The sequence below is a fragment of the Carettochelys insculpta genome, chromosome 7, assembly GCF_033958435.1.
Source record: "Carettochelys insculpta isolate YL-2023 chromosome 7, ASM3395843v1, whole genome shotgun sequence".
Taxonomy (NCBI): Eukaryota; Metazoa; Chordata; order Testudines; family Carettochelyidae; genus Carettochelys; species Carettochelys insculpta.
The window spans coordinates 4,318,076-4,342,602 of NC_134143.1; the positions used below are offsets into that span (position 1 = coordinate 4,318,076).

The following is a 24,527-nucleotide window of genomic DNA, read 5'->3' on the forward strand; positions in this document are numbered from 1 at the left end:
CATGCTCCACCCGCCGCGCCACCCGCTGCTCCTGTCGTCGCCGCGCTGTCCGCCGTCACCCCGCCACTGAGGGCCGTTCCACCGAGAGAGACCTGGGGCCAGCTGACACTCGCCAGCCGTATCTAGCGGTCCACCCGGCCCCCAGCCAGCCCCGGACAGGGCTGCGGCCGAGGCGGGGCTCCCCGCCGCCCACCCCCAGTGATGGACTATAGGGGCGTGGGACCCAGGACATGGCCCCCTCCCCTTGTATATATTCCCCCCACTCTTTTGTTGTTCAGCCTTGTATATAGTTTGTATTTATTTATTTGTGACCCCCGTTTGCACAGTCTGATCCTTCCCCCGCCCATGTAAATAGTTCTCCCCTTCCTTGTTATCCCTGTTTTTTTTTTTGTTAATATATACATACACATTTCATATTTAAGTTAGTTAGAAGTTCTTATATATAGTTAGTATTAGTTAGAACAGAGTTCAAAGTAAACAAGGTTGATTTCACAAACAAGTGTCTGTTTTTATTTGTCCAGGAAAAGTCGGGGGGTGTGCTGTTGGGTGCTCCGTGGTGTGGGTGTAGGGGCAGGGAGTGTTGTGGAGGATGGGGGGGGGCAGTGGGGGGCCTGGCAGCGTTCACCCCGCGGCCTCATCAAAGTGGGCCCGCAGGGCCTCCCGGACCTGGGTCCCTTCGGGGTCTACCTGGCAACTGGGGGCAGCGGGTGGCTGCACATAGGCCCTGCCGGCCTCCACAGCCCAGCCCTGAAAGAAGGCCTCCCCCCTTGCTCTCCACCAGATTGTGTGGGGCGCTGCACACACCCACAATCTGGGGGATGTTGGTGGGGCCCGCATCCAGGCGGGTGAGGAGACACCTCCAGCGCCCTTTGAGGCGGCCAAATAAGCACTCCACCACCTGGTGCACGTGGTTCAGGCGCTGGTTGAAGCGCTCCTGGCTGGCAGACAGATGGCCCGTGTACGGGTGCATGAGCCAGGGCCGGAGGGGATATGCCGCATCTGCGATGACGCAGAGGGGCATGGTGGTGTCCCCCACAGGGATCTCCCGCTGGGGGATGTAGGTCCCCGCCTCCAGCCAGCGGCACAGGCCCGAGTTCCGGAAAACCCAGGCGTCGTGGGTGCTGCCAGGCCAGCCCACATAAATGTCCTGGAAACGGCCCCAGCTGTCCACCAAGGCCTGGAGGACCACTGAGTGGTAGCCCTTCCGGTTGATGTACCGTCCTCCACTGTGCTCCGGGGCGCGGATGGGGATGTGAGTCCCATCCAGAGCCCTGAAGCAATTGGGGAAGCCCAGGGTGGCAAAGCCTGCGATGGTGGCATCTGGGTCCCCCAGCCTCACGAGCCTGTGGAGAAGCATGGCGTTGATGGCGCGGACGACCTGCAGGGGAAGCACATGGGAGAGCACCAATGAGGGGTGTGCAGAGTATGTGTGGCCCTCCCCTGGCCAGGGCCCCCCTCCCCTTCCCTCCCCTGCCAGGGCCCCCCTGCCCTGCCAGGGCTGCCTCCCCGCCTCCCCCCGTGGGTCCTCTTACCTCCATGAGGACAGCCCCAACAGTGGCCTTGCCGACGCCAAACTGCTGTCCCACAGATCGGTAGCTGTCTGGAGTGGCCAGCTTCCAGACAGTGATGCCGACCCGTTTCTCCACAGGGAGGGCACGCCGCATAGCAGTGTCCTGGTGCCTGAGTGCGGGGGTGAACCACTGGCATAGCTCCAGAAATGTCTGCCGGCTCATCCAAAAGTTCCTGAGCCAGCGGTCGTCATCCCACTCCCCAAGCACCAGCCGCTCCCACCAGTTGGTGCTGGTGGGGTAGCTCCACAGCCGCCGGCGTATAAGGCGGCGGGGGGGTCGGGGTGCTGCAGGGTTGGGGGTTGCGTCATCCTCCCCTGCAGGCATCTCCTCCTCTGTGGCAAGGAGGTGCTCAGCTGCCTCCTGCATGGCACGGAGCAGGGCGAGCACTGCTCCTGCAGGGGCGGCTGGGTGGACCTCCGGCGGCTGCTGCTGCTGCTGGGGGTCCATGACTGCGTCGCCCGAGGTCTGCATGCCTATGGTTCTGCAAACCGCGTGCTGTGCAGGCTGTGTGTGTCTGGGAGGGGCCCTTTAAGGGAGCGGCTAGCTGTTGCCCCGGAAGCGCTAGTCCGCCCTGTGAGCCTGTCTGCAGCTGTGCCTGGCACCCTTATTTTGATGTGTGCTACTTTGGCGTGTAGACGTTCCCTCGCTGCGCCTATTTCGATGTGGTGCTGCGCAACGTTGATGTTGAACATCGACGTTGCCAGCCCTGGAGGACGCGTAGACGTTATTCATCGAAATAGGCTACTTCGATGTAGGCTTCACGTGTAGACATAGCTCTTGTCAGCTCTGGCCCTTGCCTTTTGAGATGCCCTCCTTAAATCCTCCTCTGAAATCCCCCCACTCATGCATCTGAGGAAGTGGGTCTTTGCCCATGAAAGTTTATGCTCCAAAATATATGTTAGTCTATAAGGTACCATAGGACTTCTTCGTTTTGAAGATAGAATATACTGACAGATTCAAAATCTGAACATGATGTGTGAACTCAAAGCTTGCTTTAACTGTTTAAAGAGCATTAATCAGTTACTTTTACAACAACTGCCTGTAAAAAGCACCAATCATTAAATGTTACTTGCAAACAAGGAACATATGTCAGTTTTATATTTAACCAAAATTTTGACAAAACATATCAACTTCTGTACCACACAGTTATGTGCAGAGACCTTCAACCTTCCCAACCGAATCTAAATGGGGTCACTGCAGAAAAATTCCATTTTTCTCCACTCAGGAGAACATATTTCTCTTGCTTAAAAATATATAGTACACTTGAACCTCTTCAAGCCACCAATCCTAGGAAACAGTCAAGCTAATTAAACCATTAAAGAATTAAAAAAATGAGTTTCCTCGCTACTTGAATAAAAGTACTCAGTAATCTGTGACAGTATGCTCGCCCAATCCAATCCTTTTTTAAAACTGCACTATATTCAGACTGTGCGCGCTGCACATTTACATCATCATCATGTATCACAATCACGATACAAAAACATTAGACGCTAAGTATTTCTCAATGCGCAATGATCATACCAGAAATGTGCCTAAGCAGGAGAATGTCCTCACAATGGCTAAACATGAAGGACAAAAGTTTTTAAAATGTGGGTCACATCCCAATTTTCTCCTGTCTTAATGGAAAATCTGAATGACCAATAAACAATATTTCAATAATTTCTCCTTAAGACAGCACTTTTGATCCATAACTGATAAGACACTTAACAGCAGGATGAATTCTCTTGTCTCCAGTCTCCTCCTTTCCCTATTTACTACCTAATTTTGTAGTTTTACCCCAGTGATAAAAACATGCCCTAGCAACAGCCATGTTTCAACCATTTTTTGTTTTCTTTTGAAAGGATCATACAATAACAGCATGCTATGGACTACTTAGAGGCATAGGTCAGTGCACTGTCTCAAGAAAAGAAATCTGTCCATACCAATCAGGATATCCATTAGCAATGCATGGTAATAAATAACTTTTGTTTGATCTACACCTAAAACCTAGGCTGACATAGTTACATCATTCAGAAGCATTAAAAATTTTACACTACTGCCAGATTTACTTAAGCTGACCTAAGCCCTGGTACAAACACCACAAGAATAAGGCCAGAGGGAAACTGAACCAAGGAGAGGATAGGGCCATTGGTCAGTGACGAGGAAGAAACAGTAACAGGGAATTTGGAAATGGCAGAGATGTTTAATGATTTCTTTGTTTCGGTCTTCACCGAGAAATCTGAAGGAATGCCTGACATAGAGAATGCTAGTGAAAAAGGGGTAGGTTTAGAAGCTGAAATAAGAAAATAACAAATTAAAATTTACTTAGAAAACTTAGATGTCTGCAAATCACCAGGGCCTGATGAAATGCATCCTAGAATCCTCAAGGAGCTGATAGAAGAGGTATCTGAGCCTTTAGCAACCATTTTTGGAAAATCGTGGGAGACGGGAGAGATTCCAGAAGACTGGAAAACGGCAAATATAGTACCCACTTATAAAAAGGGGAACAAGAATAACCTGGGAAACTACAGGCCAGTCAGCTTAATTTCTGTGCCAGGAAAGATAATGGAGCAGGTCATTAAAGAAATCATCTGCAAGCAATTGGAAGGTGGTAAGGTGATAGGGAACAGCCAGCATGGTTTTGTTAAAAACAGATCATGTCAAACCAATCTAACAGCTTTCTTTGATAGAATAACGAGTCTTGTGGATAAGGGAGAAGCGGTGGATGTGATATACCTAGACTTCAGTAAAGCATTTGACACGGTCTCACATAATACACTTATCAATTAACTACTCAAATACAACTTAGATGGGGCTACTATAAGGTGGGTGAACAACTGGCTGGATAACCGTACCCAGAGAGTAGTTATTAATGGTTTTCAATCCTGCTGGAAAAGTATAACTAGTGGGGTTCCGCAGGGGCCTGTTTTAGGACCGGTTCTGTTCAATATCTTCATTAACGATTTAGATATTGACATAGAAAGTACACTGATTAAGTTTGCAGATGATACCAAGCTGGGAGGGGTTGCAACTTCTTTGGAGGATAGGGTCATAATTCAAAAGGATCTGGATAAACTGGAGAAATGGGCTGAGGTAAACAGGATGAAGTTTAATAAGGACAAATACAAAGTGCTCCACTTAGGAAGGAACAATCAGTGTCACACATACAGAATGGGAAAGGACTGCCTAGGAATGAGTACAGCAGAAAGGGATCTAGGGGTTATAGTGGACCACAAGCTAAATATGAGTCAACAGCGTGATGCTGTTGCAAAAAAAGCAAACATGATTCTAGGACGCATTAACAGGTGTGTTGTGAACAAGACACGAGAAGTCATTCTCCCGCTCTACTCTGCGCTGGTTAGGCCTCAGCTGGAGTATTGTGTCCAGTTCTGGGCACTGCAGTTCAGGAAGGATGTGGAGAAATTGGAGAGGGTCCAGAGGACAGCAACGAGAATGATCAAAGGTCTAGAGAACATGACCTATGAAGAAAGGCTGAGAGAATTGGGATTGTTTAGTTTGGAAAAGAGAAGATTGAGGGGGGACATGATAGCAGTTTTCAGGTATCTAAAAGGGTGTCATAAGGCAGAGGGAGGGAACTTGTTCTTCCTTGCCTCTGAGGATAGAACAAGAGGCAACGGACCTAAATTGCAGCAGGGGAGGTTCAGGTTGGACATTAGGAAAAAGTTCCTAACTGTCAGGGTGATCAAACACTGGAACGAATTGCCAAGGGAAGTGGTAGAATCTCCATCACTGAAGATATTTAAAAAGAGGTTAGATAGGTGGCTTTCAGGGATGGTCTAGAAAGTGCTTGGTCCTGCCATGAGGTTAGGGGGCTGGACTCGATGGCCTCTTGAGGTCCCTTCCAGTCCTACTCTTCTAAGATTCTATGAACCAGCCAATCAGGGAAGAGCTCATTAAGAGATCCAATTAGGAGACTGCTTACTGGAGAAGCCCACATATAAAGAGCAGTATCTCCCTGGAGATCAAGGGACAAGGACCGGCTGCAGAGATGCACCTAGATAGAGGAGTGCTTGGTATGGCAGGAGAACAGGGAGCTCTAGTAATAGGACTGCCAGACTTAGATCATGACACAAAGGGCTGGGTGCGGGGAGTGGCCCAGAGAAAAGAGGCAGCAAAGAAGCTGGAGGAGGAGCAATGAATGGCTACTGATTATATGGTCTCTGGGTTGTGACCCAGAGCGGCAGGCATGCCAGGGTCACCTCCCTTACCCTGACCTGCCACTGAGAGAAAGGGCCAGCAAAAAGCTGCAGTTTGCCACCAAGACAAATGGCCGGATAACAGACCGCCAGTTCCCCCAGAAGGGGGGAACTAACGGAGTGGGGAGTAATTGGAGGCCATGCCCACAAGAGGATGCCACGGTCTGGGAATGGTAGAGACAGTGGAAATGACACCAGGCAAGGCACCACCTACAGACAGGCACTCTTGGACAGAGGTAACTGCCAGGACAGTCAGCAGGAGGCCCTGTCAGGGAGAGTCCTGTCCCATTACAATATAACGACTTATCTGACAAAAAGTTTGAGCTCAACAGTACTGCACACCCTCAAAATGCACAAGGTCGAGTTGTGCTTAACTCCCATTAATAAAAGCAATGAGGGGTCCAGTGGCACCTTACAGACTAACAGAGATGTATGAGCATAAGCTTTCGTGGGCAAAGACCCACTTAGTCAGATGCAGGATACTTGATACTTGACTCCCATTAATGTGAATTAAGCACAACTCAAAATCTCGCTCCCCCAAGCCCTGGCTCAACCACCTCCCCACCCAGCCCCTGTTCAAATCCACACATGCCATCCTGGTTCAACCCCCTCCCCCTGGCCCAACTCACCACCCGCACACATGGCTCCAGCTCAACCCCTTGGCCCCAGTTCAAGCCCCCACCCAGCCCTGCTCACCAGCAGTGCACAGCTCCAGCTCCCCTGCACCTGGCTCAACACCACCACCCCCGGCCCTGGCTCAAACCCCCGCCCTCTGCATCCCCACTCACGGCTCCAGCTCATCCCGCATGCACAGCTCCAGCTCACCACCCCTCAAGCCTGACCCCAGTTCGAAACCCCCATGGCCCAAGCTCACCACCCGCAGGCATGGCTCTAGCTCAACCCCCTCTGCCCTGGTTCAACCGCCTCGCGGGGCATGGCCCTGACTTGCCACACCTTTCCCACTCCCACAGACCCAACCTACCACCAGGTTCAACCCTCTCCAACTGCCCCCCCAGGCCCAGGACTTACCTTTCCAAAGGAGTGCCAGGCACTCCTGCTGCTTCCCTGCTGCAGAACTGTGTTCTGCCAGGGAAAAAAAGCCTCCCCCCACCCCACCACCACTTCCGTGAAATTCCAGTTACACAATAGTGCATGGGAATGCAACTCTCATGTTATTTGAGGGACTACTGTACTAGGTCCTTGCAGCTGTGTAACATCCAAAAGCACCTGAGTTACATTGTTCGCTTCCCTCCCCAGAACAACACAATACGTTCAGAACCGGAAATGTTAACTATGGGCAAACACTGATTTTAGAAGCATCTCATGGCTTAGTTCTGCTGAGTTTCTAAATTCCGTAGTTTTTCTGAGGATCTGAAATGCATGAAATTGAAAGGGTCAGATGGGAGAGTAACTGTGACCTTGTACCCCATACTTAATTTTGTCTGAGTTCAGCTGCATCATCAAGGGAGGAAAGGAAACCTTTCTCGTGCATGCTTTTATTCTGTGGTGAATTAAAATATTTGGAAAACACAGCATACATACAAGCTGTTACTGCAAAAGAAAGGTTTTGAGAGTTTTCACCAGTAACTTCAATGACTGGGGAAAAACATCATCAATAAGAAAACCGAGTATTTTGGTTCATTTAAAAAAAAAAGGGGGTGGGGGGTGGGAGGTGGAGTTTGTAAGGAGGATCCTAGTCATGGTAGTAATTTACACTGCAAAAGAGCCCTGTTTAAGCCCAAGGCATCCAATCAGTTCTGAAGCAGCAGCCTAAGTAGCTACTGCTATAGTGAACAAACCACATCATTTTGAAAATATATTTATTGTTCAAGCCAACTAGCCACACTCAACCAGCCAAACAGTTACACATGGCTAGTGTCTTGGACACCAGGGTTTAAACACAGCAGGTCTACATTGGTTTCAACTCTACTTTGTCTTAGGCTGCATCTACGCTATGAGAAATTTGAATTTCAGGCAGTTAGCTCAATATTACAACATGACTTTCTTCCTTGTAAATGCCACTAGCTCAATTTAGGAAGCACTAATATCAATATCATACCATCGTTGAACCATCAAGTTTGAATAAAGGCCAGTGTGGAGGCGCCATGTCTTAAAATCAAATTTATTAGTTTCCACAAGTGTCCTGTATGTATCCCACAAAGCTACACAGTTACCCATCACGTATGGCTGCTTCCATCTCATCTGCTCTCCAGATGCACAGGAAGTAGGTCACAAGAAGCCCACAAATTTGAATTCATCACCACCAGCAACCCCTGGAAATATAAGATGAGCCTAGAAGCTAGAATTTATTTTACCCATCGCGTAACACCACAACAGTAGCCATCACAATGGTAACCATCTCTTGCGATCTTGAATGCTCAGGGTAGTGATCTACCTAATAGTTCTCAGGGTCGCAAGAGAGCTCCAGCATGGAGTCATCAGGACATTCTGGATCTTCTTGCAGTTTGGGAAAAGGAATCAGTGGCAAGCAGACTTTGGGGATCCAAGAGAAATACGTACATAGATGTCGCAGCTGATTGCCAGAGATCACTCCTGGGACTCACACAATGCTGGTTGAAGGTGAAAGAAATATGGCATGTGTATCACAAAGTCCAGGAAGCCAGCTGGTAGCCCGGGTCCTCTCCAAAGACCTGCCACTATTATAAACAGCTGCATGTGCTTCTTGGGGGTGGGACCCGACCACACTGCCCACTGTTCATTTTGACACTTGTGGAGGCCCTCGTCTGGAATCTGGAGTGAGCCGAGAGGAGCTACTGGACCAGGAGGGAAGAGGCGAATGGAGAGGATGACGGTGGCAAAGAGCTGGAGCCTGAGGAATCTGTTTCTGACAGCTCGGAGCTCTTCATCACAGACCTGGGTCCCCGGGAACCCAGCTGTTCTAGTGAGTATTTTTTTCTGAATGCTCGGCAGGTTGCAGCTGTATATAGGTATGGTCAACAGGTATGGGTTTTCTATGGAAGAGCACCTCTCAGAACAGTGTGTTAATATTTCTGGGGGTGGAGAGCTTACCGTTTTAGAAGATCTCATCAAAGGCCTCATCCAGGCACCGTTGTATTTTTTGCACCAGGTTTTTGGGCAGGCCTGACAGTGAGGCTTCCACGGAAGCACATCTTGCCATGCCAAGCAACCAGACAGCAATCTGGTACCATAGTGCCACACAGCAATTTCTGTATATTCTTCAGGCTTGTGGTCACGCAGGATGAGGCACTCTTCTTTTTCACTGACTTATTTTTAGAAGGGTGATGTCGTCTTTGGCAACCTAAAGAAGCATGGGAATTTGGATTGCATTTGTTTGCAATGCTTTCTCCTTTTTACCTTTACCTGGAGCGCTCTGTCTCCCCACCTCTGCATGGCTGGCAGGCTCTCCAGCCCTTCTCCCCTCCCATTTCCTCCCCCCCCACACACATTTCTTTCACTTTACAGGGATCCCTCCCCACCCAGCTGTCCTTGCAGATGGAATAGAAACCCCCTCCACCCTTCCCCCCTCACCATGCAGCTGCGGACCCTGCTAGTGCAAAACGGCATGTTCAACACAGGTGGGTTTGCCCTACTTTTCATGGCCTTTTCTTTCCTGCTTAGGGCTGCTCCTGGAACCACCAAGAAAGTTTTTCTCCAAGACAGCTGAAAAACTCCCCCTCCCACCAGTATTTCTTTTCACCTTTCAGGGATCCCCCTCCACCCTGCTGTCCATGCAGCTAGAATCAAACCCCTCTTCACCCTTCCCCCTCACCATATGGCTGCCAGCCTCTGCGGACCCAGCTCCTTGCGGAGGATTGCTGTAAACAATTGTTTCCCCTGCTTCTGGACACCATCCTGATTCCCCTGCTTTGCCTGCCCCTGCCATCGCACACCCTTTCCGCACCCCCACTGTGTAAAGCAAACAACAAGAAAATGGTCAGGTTAAATGAAGGCTCATTCACCGCACGCCCTGAATCCCATCCTTAAGAAGCCTTAAGCGGCCTTGCAAAAAGAATCTTTCCCTGATAGTAGAGACGGGGACCCATTCATTCCATGGGTAAGGGCTCTGCATGAATTGTATCTCAGTTTTGACCTTCACTTTCCAGCTGGCATGGCCAGTGTGGGAGACAGGGCGAGGAAGCACAAAAGGTCCAAGCAGGATCTGATCCTGCAGCACATGGAGCGTTCTGAAGCAGAAACCAGTGACGTGAAAAGGGGCACGGCACAGCGGCAGCAGAGTATGCTTGAGTTCCAGAGAGAGCAACCGGCAAACCAGAGGGAGGACGTGGCAAAGCTCATACCAGCAGTGAGCCACAAATGAAGGTCCTGCACTCCATGCTGGACATTCAGAGAGACTCCTATTGCAGCACTGCAAGTTCTGCTCACTCCTGCCCTGACTCCCCTGAATTTAGGTCACCCACCCCCATCGTCACAGCCCCTAAACACAGGGAGGGAAGGCAAGGACAACCTGATGCTACAGCCCTAATACTCACTGCAAAAGCCTGTTCCACCACCCATTCACAACACTTATTTTCACTGCCACTGAGCCTGCCTCTCCCACACAACAAACTTTTTTCTTTTTCTGACAACCTCGGTGTTATCTTTTGGTATCCATGTGTGTTGAGGTGCACAAGTCACTGAGGTGACTCATGAGGGACAGCCAAGTTCCACAGAGGACTTACAGCACAGGGACCTGGGCGGTGGTGCAAGGGGCCAGGGCCAACAGCACAGCTGCCCAGCGCTATACCAAGGTCCACAGATGACTCGTGGCACAGAGACCCAGGAGGGAGTGGAGAGGACCGGGGCCTGTAACAATTGCCTAGCACTATTTTGGAAAATGACCCTCCCTTCACCTCTATTCTTCTTCCCATAACTTAACTCCCTCCCAACAAGTAACAGCATTCTTTCTGTGAAAGCCACAGTCTAATTTATCGGTTCACATTTGGTGGGGAGCACAAATCATTTTGGTGAACGTCGGATTGTATTAAAACAGAAATACAGTGCTATCAGGTGTGAGACAAATCATTCATGAAGCTATGTTTCAAAGCATCCGTGATTGCCGCAGCCTCAGCACGGTTAATGGAGAACAGCCATGTAGGTGGCTGCGAATAAGCTCTGCTCACAGCCTCAGCCTTGGAATTCCAGACTTTCATAAAAGTCTCCCTCCTGCACATAAAATACAGCATGCTGTAACCGCGGAAGGGACATTAGTTTCTGAAAGGTCCAAATGGCGCAAGAGGCACCTGAACCTCACTTTTAAATGGCCAAGGCGCATTTCACCACCGTCCTGCACTTGCTGAGTCGGACACTGAAGTGATCCTAGCTGCGGTTCAGGGCCCCTGTTTAGGGTTTCATGACACAAGGGAGCAGAGGGCAAGCAGGGTTGCCCAATATTACACATCACCAATCTTGATTTTCCAGTCTGGGGAAAAAAGTCCCATCCAGGAGCTTTCTGTACAGCTCAGAATTTCTGAAGATGCGCATGTCAAGAACCTTCCCCAACCATCCCACGTTGATGTCAGTAAAATAACCTTTGTGATCTACCAACACCTGAAACACGATTAAGAAGAACCCCTTTCTGTTTATATACTCGGAGGCTAGGTGGGCCAGGGCCAGAAAAGGGACATGCATGCCATCTATTGCCCCACCACGGTTACAAAACCCCAGGGGAGCAAAGCCATCCACTATGGCCTGCACATCTCCCAGGGTCATGGTCTTCCTCAGGAGACATTGACAGAGTGCCCTGGTTACCTGCATCATGGCCTCCACTGTAGATCTTCCCACCCTGAATTGATTTGCCACTGACCAGTAACTGTCAGGCATTTCAAACTTCCACAGAGCGACAGCCACTCACTTCTGAACTGTTGAAGCCATCCTCATTCTTGTGTTGCTACACTGCAGGGCCAGGGCCAGCACATAACTCAGTTCCATAAAAGTGGACTTACGCACACAAAAGTTCTGCAGCCACTGCTGGTTGACCCAGGACTCCAAAACATTATGGTCCCACCACTCTGTGCTGGCCTCTCGAGTCCAAAAACACTGCTCCACTCTCAGCATGTATCCAGGGCAGCCAGAATTTAAGAGTTCTTGGACTGCAATTCAGCAATATCCTCTTCAAAATCTTTATCATTATCACCATCGCGATCCTCAAACATCATCTCCCTTTGCACAACCACCTGTGAAGTTGCCGTAAATGGTGTATGCAGTAACAGCAAAAACGGCACAATCTCCCATTCATTTTTGCACAGTTAGTGGGTGCTCTGAATTCTGCGACAGTGCTTTGCATACTGGGACAGTGACATCAAACACCCACAACACACAACTCACTTGTTACAAAAACCCCAGAATGCAACAGAGCTAAAGCACATACCCAGAATGCACTGCTCCTGCATCCAAACTTGGATAATGCAATGGGGACGCAGTAACTCAAAACAGAGAAATGGTGGGTCTAATTTCCAAAAAGTTTGAGGATTCTCAAATTTGAATTCATAAGAATGAGGTTAAAAAAATAAAATGTATTAGAAGTTGAATTTATTTCGTCATGTAGACGTAGCGTTAATGTCTAGTCTAAATGCTAGAAATTGTTGAAAACTAGTAGCCATCTTCACAATTCTCATTAAAACAGCATGCCATGCTAACTTGGTAGGAGTAAAATATAACATCAGGGCCCGCTTGCACAACAGAACTTCATCAGTTTTGTAAACAATTTGTTCTACACCTACGCACAGCTCGTCAACCAAAACACGGTGAACTCATCTTAACAACTTGGTGTCCAATATGCAGGAGGAGCATGTGCATGGCTGGGATTCCAGCTTGCTCAAGGACAGTGGTGTTGGACACTCTGTCCTTCCACGATATTCCAAGGATGCGCCTGAGGCAGCGCGAGTGGAAGACGTTCAGCCTCTTTTCCTGGCGGGCATACAGGGTCCAAGACTCGCTGCCGTAAAGGAGGGTGCTGAGGATGCGGGCTCTGTAGACTTGCATTTTGGTGTGGGTGTACAACTTGATGTTATTCCACACTCTCTTGCTGAGTCTGAACAGAGTTGTGGCTGCTTTTCCAATCCTCCTATTTAGCTCAGTCTCCAATGACAGGGTGTCAGTGATGGTGGACTCGAGGTAAACGAACTCGTGGATGACCTCTCACGTACAGTTGTCAGTGCTGATTGATGGAGGTTCAGCAACGTCCCGACCATGTACGTTTGTCTTCTTTAGGCTGATGGAAAGCCCGAAGTCCTTGCATGCTTTGGAGAACTGATCCAGCAGTTTCTGAAGCTGGTCTTCTGTGTGTGACACTACAGCAGCATCATCTGTGAACAGCATGTCTCTGATGAGGACTTCCCACACCTCAGATTTAGCTTTCAACCTTGCAAGATTAAACATTTTCCCATCAGATCTTGTGTGCAAAAAGATGACCTCTGTTGAAGATCCAAAGGCGTGGTCCAGGAGGAGTGTGAAGAAGATCCTGAACAATGTCAGAGCAAGGACGCATCCTTGTTTGACGCCACTCCTGATGCTGAAAACGTCTGATAATGTGCTGTCATATTGGATGGTTCCTCTCATGTCTTCGTGGAAAGACTGGATCATCTTGAGTAACCGTGGTGGACAGCCTATCTTGTGGAGCATTTTGAACAGTCCATCCCTGCTGACCAAGTTGAAGGCCTTGGTCAGGTCGATGAAGGCAATACAGAGTGGCTTCCTGTGCTCCCTGCATTTCTCCTGCAGCTGCCTCAGAGAGAAGACCATGTCAATCTCTCTGCACGGAATCCGCACTGTGATTCAGGATACACCCTCTCAGCAATCTTCTGGAGTCTGCCAAGGATGACGCGAGCAAACAGTTTGCTTAGGAGGGAGATTCCACAGTAATTTTTGCAGTCGTTTCCGTCTCCTTTGTTCTTATACAAGGTTACAATGTTAGCGTCGCGCATATCCTGTGGAACCTCTCCCTCTCTCCAGCACAGGCACAGTAAGTAGTTCATGTAGGGGTTCCAGAAGAGTGTCTGTGGCACACCTGATTACCTCTGGTGGTATACCATCCTGGCCTGGGGCCTTTCCTACTGCAATGCTGTCGATGACTTTCTTCAGTTTGTCCATTACTGGCAGGAGCTCGACGGCATTGAGGGCTGTATCAACCACAATGTTCTCACATGAGTACAGCTCGGAGTCGTGCTCGACCCAGCGCTCCATCTGTCTGCCTTTGTCAGTGATGACTTCACCAGATTTGGATTTCAGAGGTGCCATATTGTTCTGGGTGGGTCCTAATGCCTTCTTGATGCCCTCGTACATCCAAACCGCTGAGAATTCCAGAGTCAGCACTGGTCTGGATGCTGCTGTATAGCTCGAGCCAGTAGTCGTTGGCACAGCGCCTGGCTGTCCTGTTGTTCTGGCTGTTCTGAGTGCTTGCAGGGTACTCCGGCTCAGTAAGCATTTGTACTCCAGGAGTGCAGCATGCTTCTTTCCGATGGCTGGAATCATCTCATCAGAGTTAGCTTCGAACCAGTCATTTGTGTTTCTAGCTCTTCTTCCAAACACCGACAAGGCCGTGCTGCACATTGTATCCCTCAGATGCTGCCATCTGGATGTCACATCGGCACCCCCAGGACTGCTGTGCAGGTTCTCCTCGAGGGTCTCTCTGAACTTTTTGGCATCAACATGGGGCCTTCCAGTTGGTTTAGAGTGGTAAAGCTTCTTGGGAAACACCTTGAGTTTGGAGCAAACTAGCAAGTGAACTGTATCGCAGTTGGCACTATGATAGCTGCGTGCCAGAAGGACGTTTCTGAGGTTATCACCGTCTAGTGATGACCACGTCTAGTTGATGCCAGTGTTCCGAGCGTGGGTGTCTCTATGACACTCTGTGCTGTGGCTTGGTTTGGAAAAACGTGTTTGTGATGCACAGATTGTGGTACGTGCAAAGTTCGAGAAGACGCTGTCCGTTTTCATTCATTTTTCCCCACGCCAAAGTGGCCTAAGCACGAAGGCCATGAGTCACAATCGGCTCCAACTCTTGCACTGAAGTCACCCAAAATGTACAGTTGTTCGCGAGCAGGTATTTGCGCTATGACAGCACTAAGCACGTCATAGAACTTGTCTCTTACTTCTGGTGTGGCGTACAGGGTTGAGGCATAAGCGCAGATCAGGTGGACAGGACCGGTGCACGTTTGAAGTATGACCTGAAGGAGCCTTTCTGATCCGCCCATGACTAATTCCACCATTTGTAGAAGGGTGTTTCTGATGGCAAAGCCAACACCACACTCCCTGGGTTCTTCTTGGGCTTTACCCTGCCAGAAAAAGGTGTAGTCCTTTTCCTTTAGAGATCCTGAATCTCCAAGTCACGTCTCTTGCAGAGCAGCAATGTCACCTTGGAGCCTCTTCAGTTCCTCATTGATGACAGTGGTCTTTCGGGTGTCGCTGATGTCCTGAAGATCTTCAGTCAAACCGGTCGGCACGGTCCACACATTCCAGCACGCAAGCTTAAAACTCTGATGGTTTCCTCTTCTTGTTGATTTTCTTATTAGTTTGCCTGGTACTCAAATTCCAGTCACTTGTCAGGTTTGGGAACCTTAAGCCTCACACACCCAGTGAGGCAGGTGAACTGTGGCGGGACAGTTCCCTACTGGCTGGGGGGCTGCCCAGCTTGAGGCGGGCGGTGACTGTCCAGTAAGATGTGACGATATCTCCCACCGTCGAAGGCAACCCCGGCACTCGTTCTCTTCGCCATTCGAGCAAGAGCTTATAACCGGTTTCTGTTACCTCCCATGTTGGTTCAACGCTGTTAAGCGATGCTGGAGTACCTCTCCAGGCGCGAGCCTGAGCAATTTTTTTTGGGACCCTGGGCTGCCCAGATGCCAGTGTCCCCCCTCTTGGCTTTACTGATATAGTCCAAAGGAGATCTGGGGGTGATGGTAGCTGATAGGAGGCAGAGGGGTAGGGAGGAGGATCCTGGGGAGGTGAAGAGGTCGTCAGGCCACAGGGAGCTATGGGGACATGTGGTGCCAGGGAAGTGCAAGAGGTAGTGGGATCGTTACCCACATTCTCCATGCCCCACTGCCTTGTGGGTTATCCTGGGAAGGAGCAAGGCTAAGGGAGCAAACCCTGACAGAAAATCCGGAGGGAAGTCCTAAGGCGGTTCTGTGCCAACTTCTGGCATTGACCTGGCAACTCCTGCAGCTGAGCTGGTATCAGATGATATAGTTATCACTGAAGAAGATGGAAGAGAACCTAGCGAAAATGGTGCTTGTGCTAGATGAGGAAGGGAAATGGTATGGACTGATTATGAACACTGCAGTAGCAGTAGGCATCCTTCAGTCTGCATAGACTATGGATCGCGCCCTTTATAGTTTCAATTGAGGGCTTCATTTACAGCGTCTACTGTGACTATGAAGACCCACACGAGAGTGACAGTGCTTGCTGCATCTCTTGCAGATGTGGTGGGTGTCTGGCAAGTCCTTATTGTGCTTTCTGTGTGCTCGCTTCTCCTCTGCTAGCTGTCTGATCCTCATCTCACCCTTCTGAAGACCCGTGTGTAACCCCTGCGTCCATCTGCTGCGGTCGTCTGCTAGTTCTTCCCAGTTGTCCAGCTCGATGTCTACCTCTCTGAGGTCTCTCTTGCAGACATCTTTGTAGCGCAACTGGGGGCGTCCGGGAGGTCTTTTGCCAGAGGCTAGCTCACCATACAGGATGTCTTTTGGAATCCTTCCATCATTCATCCTGTGGACGTGGCCAAGCCAGGGGAGCCGACGCTGCCTGAGGAGGGTGTGCATGGTTGGGATTCCAGCTTATAAAACAAAAACAATAGGATCTGGAGATAAGGAAATGGGAAGGAAGATCATTCTAGATGGGATTGAACTAGAGAACACAGAGAAGTTCATGTATTCGGGGAGCAACATAATGTATCATCTAGACCAGAGTTTCCCAAACTTTATATAGTTGGAACCTGGTTTTTTTTCCAGCACCTTCTTTTGAGGCCCAAATATATAAACACATATAAAAAACGAGAATGAAAAAGGAATAATTTTTGCTGCTTATTATTTATTTGCAATAATAATAGTACATAATAATATAAATCATGATATAAAATGCTTAAGTGCCTAACTTATTGTTGTTACCTTAATTATGCAGGAAAATACTAAAATGTACCAAACTAATAGGATCAGGTGCGATAATTTGTATATATTCTAAGGACCTTCCCCCCGCCACCACCCCCTGTGATGGGGTTCAGGGGTCCCCCTGCACTGCACCCCGTCCGCTGGCACGAGTGACTCTCACTCAGCAGGTACAACAGGAGGTTTATTAGGCAACAGATGCCCAGTTTCTCACAGAAGCATCAGTACAGCAGTCACAGACAGCCCTTCCAACCCATCCTGGGGAGAAGACCCTGAGGGGTGCCCCTCTGGGGTGTAGCTTTCCCCCCTCCTCAGGCTGGCTGCCTCCCAGCTCTCTCTTCCCCTAGCCTCTAACTGCCGTCCCCCGATTAAAAAACCAGCTTGGCTCCTCCCTCCTCTTTGTTCAGGGCAGAGGTGTTACCTGCCAGTTGTAGCCCCAGGGTCATCCTTAGACACTGGGAGCTATTCTGCTTGTCTCTCACATCCAGCCTGAGTCTCGCATTTGCGCTCCCCCCACTCCATCACATCTTTTGCACTCCCCCCACTCCATCACACCCCCCAAGGACCAGTACTGGGCCACAGACCACACTTTGGGAAACACTGAACTACACTGTAAGAAGGAAATTGGGACTAGAATAGCAAAAATAAGAGCAAGTTTGACGGCAATAGATAAGATGTGGAAAAGCGAAGCAATTAGCTTAGCAACAAAGCTGAGTGTCTTGAAAATAGCATGTTATACGGATGTGAGACGTGATAACAGATTCAATGAGAAGGATATTGGCACTTGAGAAGAGCTGTTACAGAAACATCCTGAGAACAGGATGGATGCAGAAAGTCACCAAACGAGGAATTATATAAATGCAGAATGAACGACAAATGAAGAAAATCAAGACCCTGGTATTCGGTATAATGGACGGCTCGAATACGAGAGGCAGACCCCACAAAGAATGGGTAGATGATATAGTAGATTGGTGCAGAGCTAGTCTACAGAAACTAGGCCATTTCACGTGAACAGGGAAAGATGGAAGGAAATAGTGAGGGAGGCATCAGACACCAATGGGCACTGAGCCCAGAGTTGATGATGATGAATATCGATGATATAACATCGTTGAAACTGGTTAGATGTAGCATCAAGTTCGAATTTAAAAGTTCGAATGAAGGCTCGTGTAGAAGTGCCATGTCTTTGAATCGAAGTCATTAGCCTCCAGAGGCTGAGTGGCACTGCTGCACCTGGCTCCCAGCTCTGGCAATCCAGACACAGGAGGGCTGGTCAGTTTCCCAGCTCCCCCAGGCTGCAGGGACCTGGAAACCAGGCAGCAGGATGAGCGCTGCCAGCAGTGGAGATGCAGCAGGGCCCAAGGAGAGGGCACAGAATGCAGGGCTGAGGGAACTGTGGGACAAGTTCCCACAATGCACTGCTGCAACAGTTGATGTCTGGCCATTCATTGTGGCAGCACTAACTCAACATTGTGAGGAAGTGAAGATACTCAAAATCGAATTTATAAAACCCATCATTATAAATTCAAATTTAATAAAAATCAAATTTAACTGGTAGCGTAGACATAGCCTGACAACAGTTCAGTATGGTAGCTTTGGGCAGCCCAAGAGAATTAATGAACGGTTGAACCAGGAAATTCTGCTGTGTTGGCAATTAACCATGTTAGATGTAATTGTCACATGATGCCATCAAAACCTAGTTATGCTTACAGTGGTTGTATATGCAATGTAGACACTGCCAAAAATACATAGCACTCCAGCACACAATGCTGTAAGCATAAAATAATAGGTGTAACTTGGGTTTTTTGGAACAGCTAACTGTATGGGTCCTGATAACACAAACTTTTAGAGTTTGGAAATCGGCATGTCTTCCAGTTCAGTTTGAAATAACCATGCACTATTAATTCTCCTCAACATATGAAAGGCCTAACATAATAATTTCTTGCAACAAACTGCAAAGTTTATAAAACAATGCATAGCACGAAAAGCTGTAATATTACAAAAGGACTGTGAGCTCCTGAAAGGGAAGAAGGTTTATTTGTCATAACTTTTACTTTTCTTAACCCCCTACTATTTAGACAAATCAAAATAGGCAACTGAAAATGAATAACACTTTAGTATCAGTAAAGGTTTCCTAGATATTTTCCAGAGTGTTGTTACAGAATGTACTATGGGAATGCAATGCTTTGAAAACAAACATGCCCCTTTTAATTTCTCTAGCATCTACATTAAGCAAAAGCTAAATATTCAGGGCTATAGCTAGTTTAAAAGCGTAGTCTAGACTAATTTTCTAAGAATGCTAGTGTTTAAACCAAATTGCTGCATACAAGTGAAACTCTTAAATTACACAGAAACTGTACAGTTACAAAACTATAAGCAGATTCAAATCAGTAACTTTCCAGGCTAAACACTAAAACCCACAAGAACTTAAAATGACAATCTTCTCTTGTATGCTTTGTGTAAACTGAAATTGTTGCAAAAGTCCTTAGGCATGCAGTCTTCTCCTGATAATCCATAATTAAAGTATGCGCTGCTATTTTCAAATAACAAAGAGGTAACAGTGTTAGTCTGTACTCCAGCAAAACAAAGCAGCAGAAATATAACACTTTAAAGACTAATAAAATGATTTATTTGGTGATGAACTTTCATGGGACAGACCCACTTCTTCAGATCAATTTCATTTCCAATACGGACTGACACATATAAGTACAGAGGACTAGAAAAAAATATTGCAATAAAAACTGACAATCAATGAATGCAAGAAAAACATTTGACAAATGTGTCGAATTTGAACACATACTCGAATTCACCAATCTCTCGCTCTAATCTGCTGTTAAACTCTCAGGTCTTTAACAGAATGGCCCACTCCATTGAAGTGTTCACTGACTGGCTTGTGTGTGTTGTTTCTTGATGTCTGCTGTGTCCACTTATTCTTTGGTGAAGGTTTTCCCCACTCTGTCCAATGTGCATAGTGGCAGGGCACTGCTGGCACATATAATGCTGCTGGAAACGCACAAGAACGTGCCTTTGATCTTGTAACTAACATGGTTAGGTCCAGTGATGGCATCCCCAGAATAAATACGTGGGCAAGGTTAGCAACCGGGTTTACTGCAAGGAAAAGTTCCAGGATTCATATTATTGTGGTGTAAGCCTGAGACTGCTGGTGAGAATCTGACTCAGATTAGGAGGTTGTCTATAGGAAAGGACAGGCCTGTCACCTAGACCTTCTGGGGTGCAGCATCCTGATCCAGAATAGGTTGTTGATTTTTAATGATTTTGGGGGGGGGGGGGGGGGGGGCTGAGCTGGGGGCTACAGGTGGTGACAAGTGGTCTTCGGTTGCTGATCTTCTTGGGTCTGTCTTGAAGAGGCCGGTTTCTGGTTTCCTTTGCTGCTCCTAATTACCTCAGACAGGACAATTAACATCTCCCCACCTCTCACCCTTCCTTCAACCCTGCCTGAGCTGTCAGTTTTTACTGCAATTTCTCCTGGTCCGCGGTACTGACACGCGCCCGCCCGCCCTGGAGGTGAGACCGCTCTGAAGGAGCGGGCCTGTCCCACGGAAGCTCATCGCCGAGCCAATCACCTCGCCGGTCTCCGGAGCGCTCCCTTTCGGCTCCTGTGTTTCCAAACGATGCCAGTGCGGAACCGCTCGTCTTCGCCTCACCGCGGCCGCGCCGGGGCCCACCCCTCCCGCAGCAGTCCAGCCACTCACCCCGCAGCACCAGCGCGCGACCCAGGGCGGCGGCGGCGGCGGCGGCTGTTCCGTGCGGTGCACACGGCAGAGCCGAGACCGAGGGCTGAACCCAGGGCGCTGCCGGGCCCGCCCGCGGAGGGACCCGGCCACAGCGCTCGAGCCCCCGGCGCGCTCGCCCCCGCGGTGCCCAGGAACTGCCCCACGCCGAGGAGCACGTGGGCGAGGCGCGCCCCAGCCCGCCGCCCCGCAGGAGCCCCGCCCGGCCCGGCCCGGCCCGGCCCGGCTGCGGCGTTGGGCGCTCACCCTTAACGGCCCGCTCGCTGGTCCTGTGCGGCGGCGGCGGCGGCGGCCCCTTGCTCGCCTCCTTGGCGGACATGGCGGGACTCCGCTCCCGGGCGGCGGCGGCTGCACGTCTTCGGGGCGCGAGCGAGCCCTGCCCGGCTGCGGGGGCAGCGGCGGCTAAAGGACCCGGGCAGCGGCGGCCCAAAGGAACATGGCGGCAGCCGAGACTCCGAGCGCCTCAGCGAGGGGGACACAACCCGCCCGGGGACCGGCATGCACCGCGCGTCACCACACGCGGAGCCTAAGGGAGCGTGGGAAAACTCTCCGTCCCGCTCCACCCACAACACGGGGCTAAGGGGGCGTGGGGAAACTCCGACCCCGTTCCTCCCGCAACACCAGCGTAAGGGAGCGTGGGAAAACTCTTCATCGCTCTTCTCCCGCAGCTCCGCCGCCCACCACGCTCTGGCCCCAGCCTCCGCAGCATGACCCTGAATTAAAGTTTCACGGAGCAAATGAGGCTGACAGGGCACAGGCACCTCAGTTTCACAGCCAACATTACCCACAGGAGCGACGTGGCCAGAGTCGGGTCCCATGAAGGGTCAGAGAGCCAGTTTGCAGCTGGGTGAACTGGAGCAGGGCTTTCGGTAAGAGGCTTCGGTTCCTGTCCTGTGCGAGTGCTGTATAACAGGAGCTGAACCGCTCGTTCCACCCTTTGAGATGCTTTGAGGAAATGCGGTGAAACTCCTCTGTCCTGCCACGTGCTGCTGAATGGGTGTGCGCAAGACATTGTAGTGCCATTCCGTATCTGTGCGGACCTGTGACATTTGTGGGGATTCATCCCACTCCATTATGAATTCTGTCACCATTTACCCAGGCACCTTGGAGTGCCGCCTTATTATGGCTCTATGCCATGGAGCTACCACTGGGCAGCCGATAATCGTGAAGGTCTCACCATGACTTCTAGCTGCCTACGTACTCATTTCGTGGTGACTCCCGAGAGAGCTTTTTTTAGCCTTTCAAACTTATTAACTGTGGGACTCTCAGACTTGGGTTCATCGTCCCCAAAGGTATGAAAATAGCCCCAGTTATCAGATCATTTTGGCACAGGCGTAACCATATTCATACCAGGTCAAACGAAATGTCCATCTTCTAGTCCTGTATCCTGTCTTTTGACAGCAGCCGCAGCCAGGTGCACCAAAGGGAATGAAGAGAACAAATAATAATCAAGTGATACGTCCCCCCTTGCCCATTCCCAGCTTCAGGCTAAAAGAGGCTAGACACTCCATCCATACCCATCCTGGCTAGTGGCCATTGATGGACCTGTCCTCCATGAATGTATCTAGTTCTTTTTTGAACCCTGTTATGGTTTTGGCCATCATGGCCTCCTACATCAAAGAGTTTCACAGGTTGACTGTGTGTTTTGGGGATAAATATTTCCCTTTGTTTGCTTTAAACCTCCTGCCTATTATCTTCATTAGGTGACACCTTAGTTATGTGTTATCTTAAGGAAGCAGGGATCTGGGGCAAATGGATTTTAAAAAAAAAGGGAGAAAGGCGCTTGGTCCTGCTGAGAGGGCAGGGGACTGGACTCAATGACCTCCCAAGGCCCTTCCAGTTTTATGAGGTGTGTGTGTGTGTGTGCATGTGTGTGTGTCCAAATCATCCCTCCTCTCCTTTTCTCAATGTTAAGTGGTAATTTGAACAATGGATGTACTTTTCCCTGAAGATCCAGAGTGAAGCTTGGGTATATCAGGCCAACCCACCCCAGCCCATGCTATTGGGGAAGGAAGGTTTGGAATGAAATTACTTCAGCTCTTCCTGCCACGAAGACAGAGACCCTGTCTGAGGGGCAGACATCCATTTGTAAGTTGAAAAGGGCATTATGTTAATCAGCGAACCCTTGAACTGAGACATCCCTTTCTATGCCAGAAACCAGCACATTTATTTTGTTTTATTCAGTTCATCTGATTGAGGAATTAGCTTTCTCCAGGCAGGATCAGAAACCTGGTTTAGTTTATAATTCAATCATAAGTTGATGGGTTAAATGCTATTCCGGTGACATTCTAGAGCCCACATTATGCAGGAAATTAGGTTACATTATCATAATGATACACTGGAGGTGTGGGGAGGTTTATTGCAGATCCCAGGTGACAAATACACAAAGCAAACCTTACAGTGACCTAGCAGGACTGACAAAGGAAGCTGAGATAAGTAGTAGAGCAACATTGTGAAGGGCAAGACTCTAAGACTGAGTCTTTGTCAATTTCAGATCTACAGTTCTACCAACAGTATTTGCGTAGCTAGAATCAACATATTGGAAATGACTTATTTTCTTAGTGAAGACCCAGCCTCTAAACTCTCTCATTGACCTCCTTTACTCCACACTATAGCTTGGAGTACAGGGGTCGACTGTTGGCCCCCAGAGATTGATTTTGCTGCATCTTCACTGGAGGCACGAAATTGAACTCCAGAAGAGTGGCCCTGGGTCATTCTTCTGCTTAGTATAGACAAGCCCTAAAAGGAAACATTCCATTCCAGTGCATCTCAGTAAGACCTGCTTACAGCGTTCCTCACTGAGCTTTGGGAACAGTATCCTCTTGGTAGAACAACTGAGACCATCTTGCAAGGAGCCATAACTTGAATCTTTTAGTCCCAGACAGGCTGGTGTGCTAGTCTGTAGCTTCACAAAACAAACCAGCAGTATTTAAAGACTAAGAAAATAAATTAGTAGGTGATGAGCTTTCGTGGGACGGACCCACTTCTTCAGATCTGGAAATTTCATCAGCATTCCGGTAGACGCTAAGGGGTGTGCTCAGGGGTGTGAAAAATTTACCAACCTAACCCTGAGTGTAAGGAGGCTTCTGTCAGCCTAGCTACTATTGATCATGGAGGTGTTCACGCAGTAATGGAAGGATCCACTGTCGCTGTAGACTGCCTGTACATTATGAGGTTAGATCAGCATAGATGAGCCACTACAGTGCCCACAGCACAGACATGGTCAAACTTGGCTCATTAATCTCTGCAGGCAAGCTGTCCTGACCTCTTCCAGGAGCTGCCTACTTGGTCTGATGTAAGTGTTCTTTCTCCTCTCTCTCCTGCACTGTCTTGTTCCAACTTATTTGTCGTTAGCCTCAGGTACTGACCCTTCTACCATCTGGGACAAAGCAATTCCCTACCTTCATTTATCTCGCTACCCATAAGTTATTAATAGACTGTGATCCAATCACTCCTAGATCTCCTCTTCATTACACTGTACAAATTTAGTTCACTCAGGCATTCACTAACCTTGGTTGTATTTTATCTATTTTTTTAACTGTCTCCCTACATCAGGGCTGGATCTGAAAAAAAAAATCCAGCTAAGCAGACTTATGCTCAATGGCATTATGATCTCCCACATCACGGAGAGTGCCAGAAACAGCATTTTATACACATTTCTCTTTAGCACTGCCTGGAGCTCAGGTTTCATTTGCCATTGCCACAGGGCTCTCTCAGAAAGACTTCTCAAGCAACTGAACCTCCTTTCTCTGTGTGCTTTTTATATCCTACTGTTAGGTTACCATTTTGTTTCATTTACTTACATATAATGAGGAGACTGTAGCCCTGCAACCCACTTGCAAACACAGGTACTTACCAGGTTAACTACAAACTTTTGGTGAATTTGTTTATAAGGAATTCCTCTCCCCGGGCACATTTCCATTAGTTGGTTTA

At 49.0% G+C, this 24,527-nt stretch overlaps 1 protein-coding gene across 5 annotated transcripts in view; it reads right to left on the bottom strand.

Moving 5' to 3' along the window:
• PPP3CB (protein phosphatase 3 catalytic subunit beta) overlaps positions 1 to 21,092 on the bottom strand; it is a 102,078-nt gene extending 80,986 nt beyond the window's left edge. For all 5 annotated transcript variants that reach the window (XM_074999708.1, XM_074999706.1, XM_074999707.1 and 2 more), the window contains exon 1: positions 20,841 to 21,092. In XM_074999708.1, the coding sequence (XP_074855809.1) occupies positions 20,841 to 20,913 (73 nt within the window). In that variant the 5' untranslated portion in view covers positions 20,914 to 21,092. The remainder of the gene's footprint in view (positions 1 to 20,840) is intronic.
• Positions 21,093 to 24,527: the final 3,435 nt, after the last annotated feature.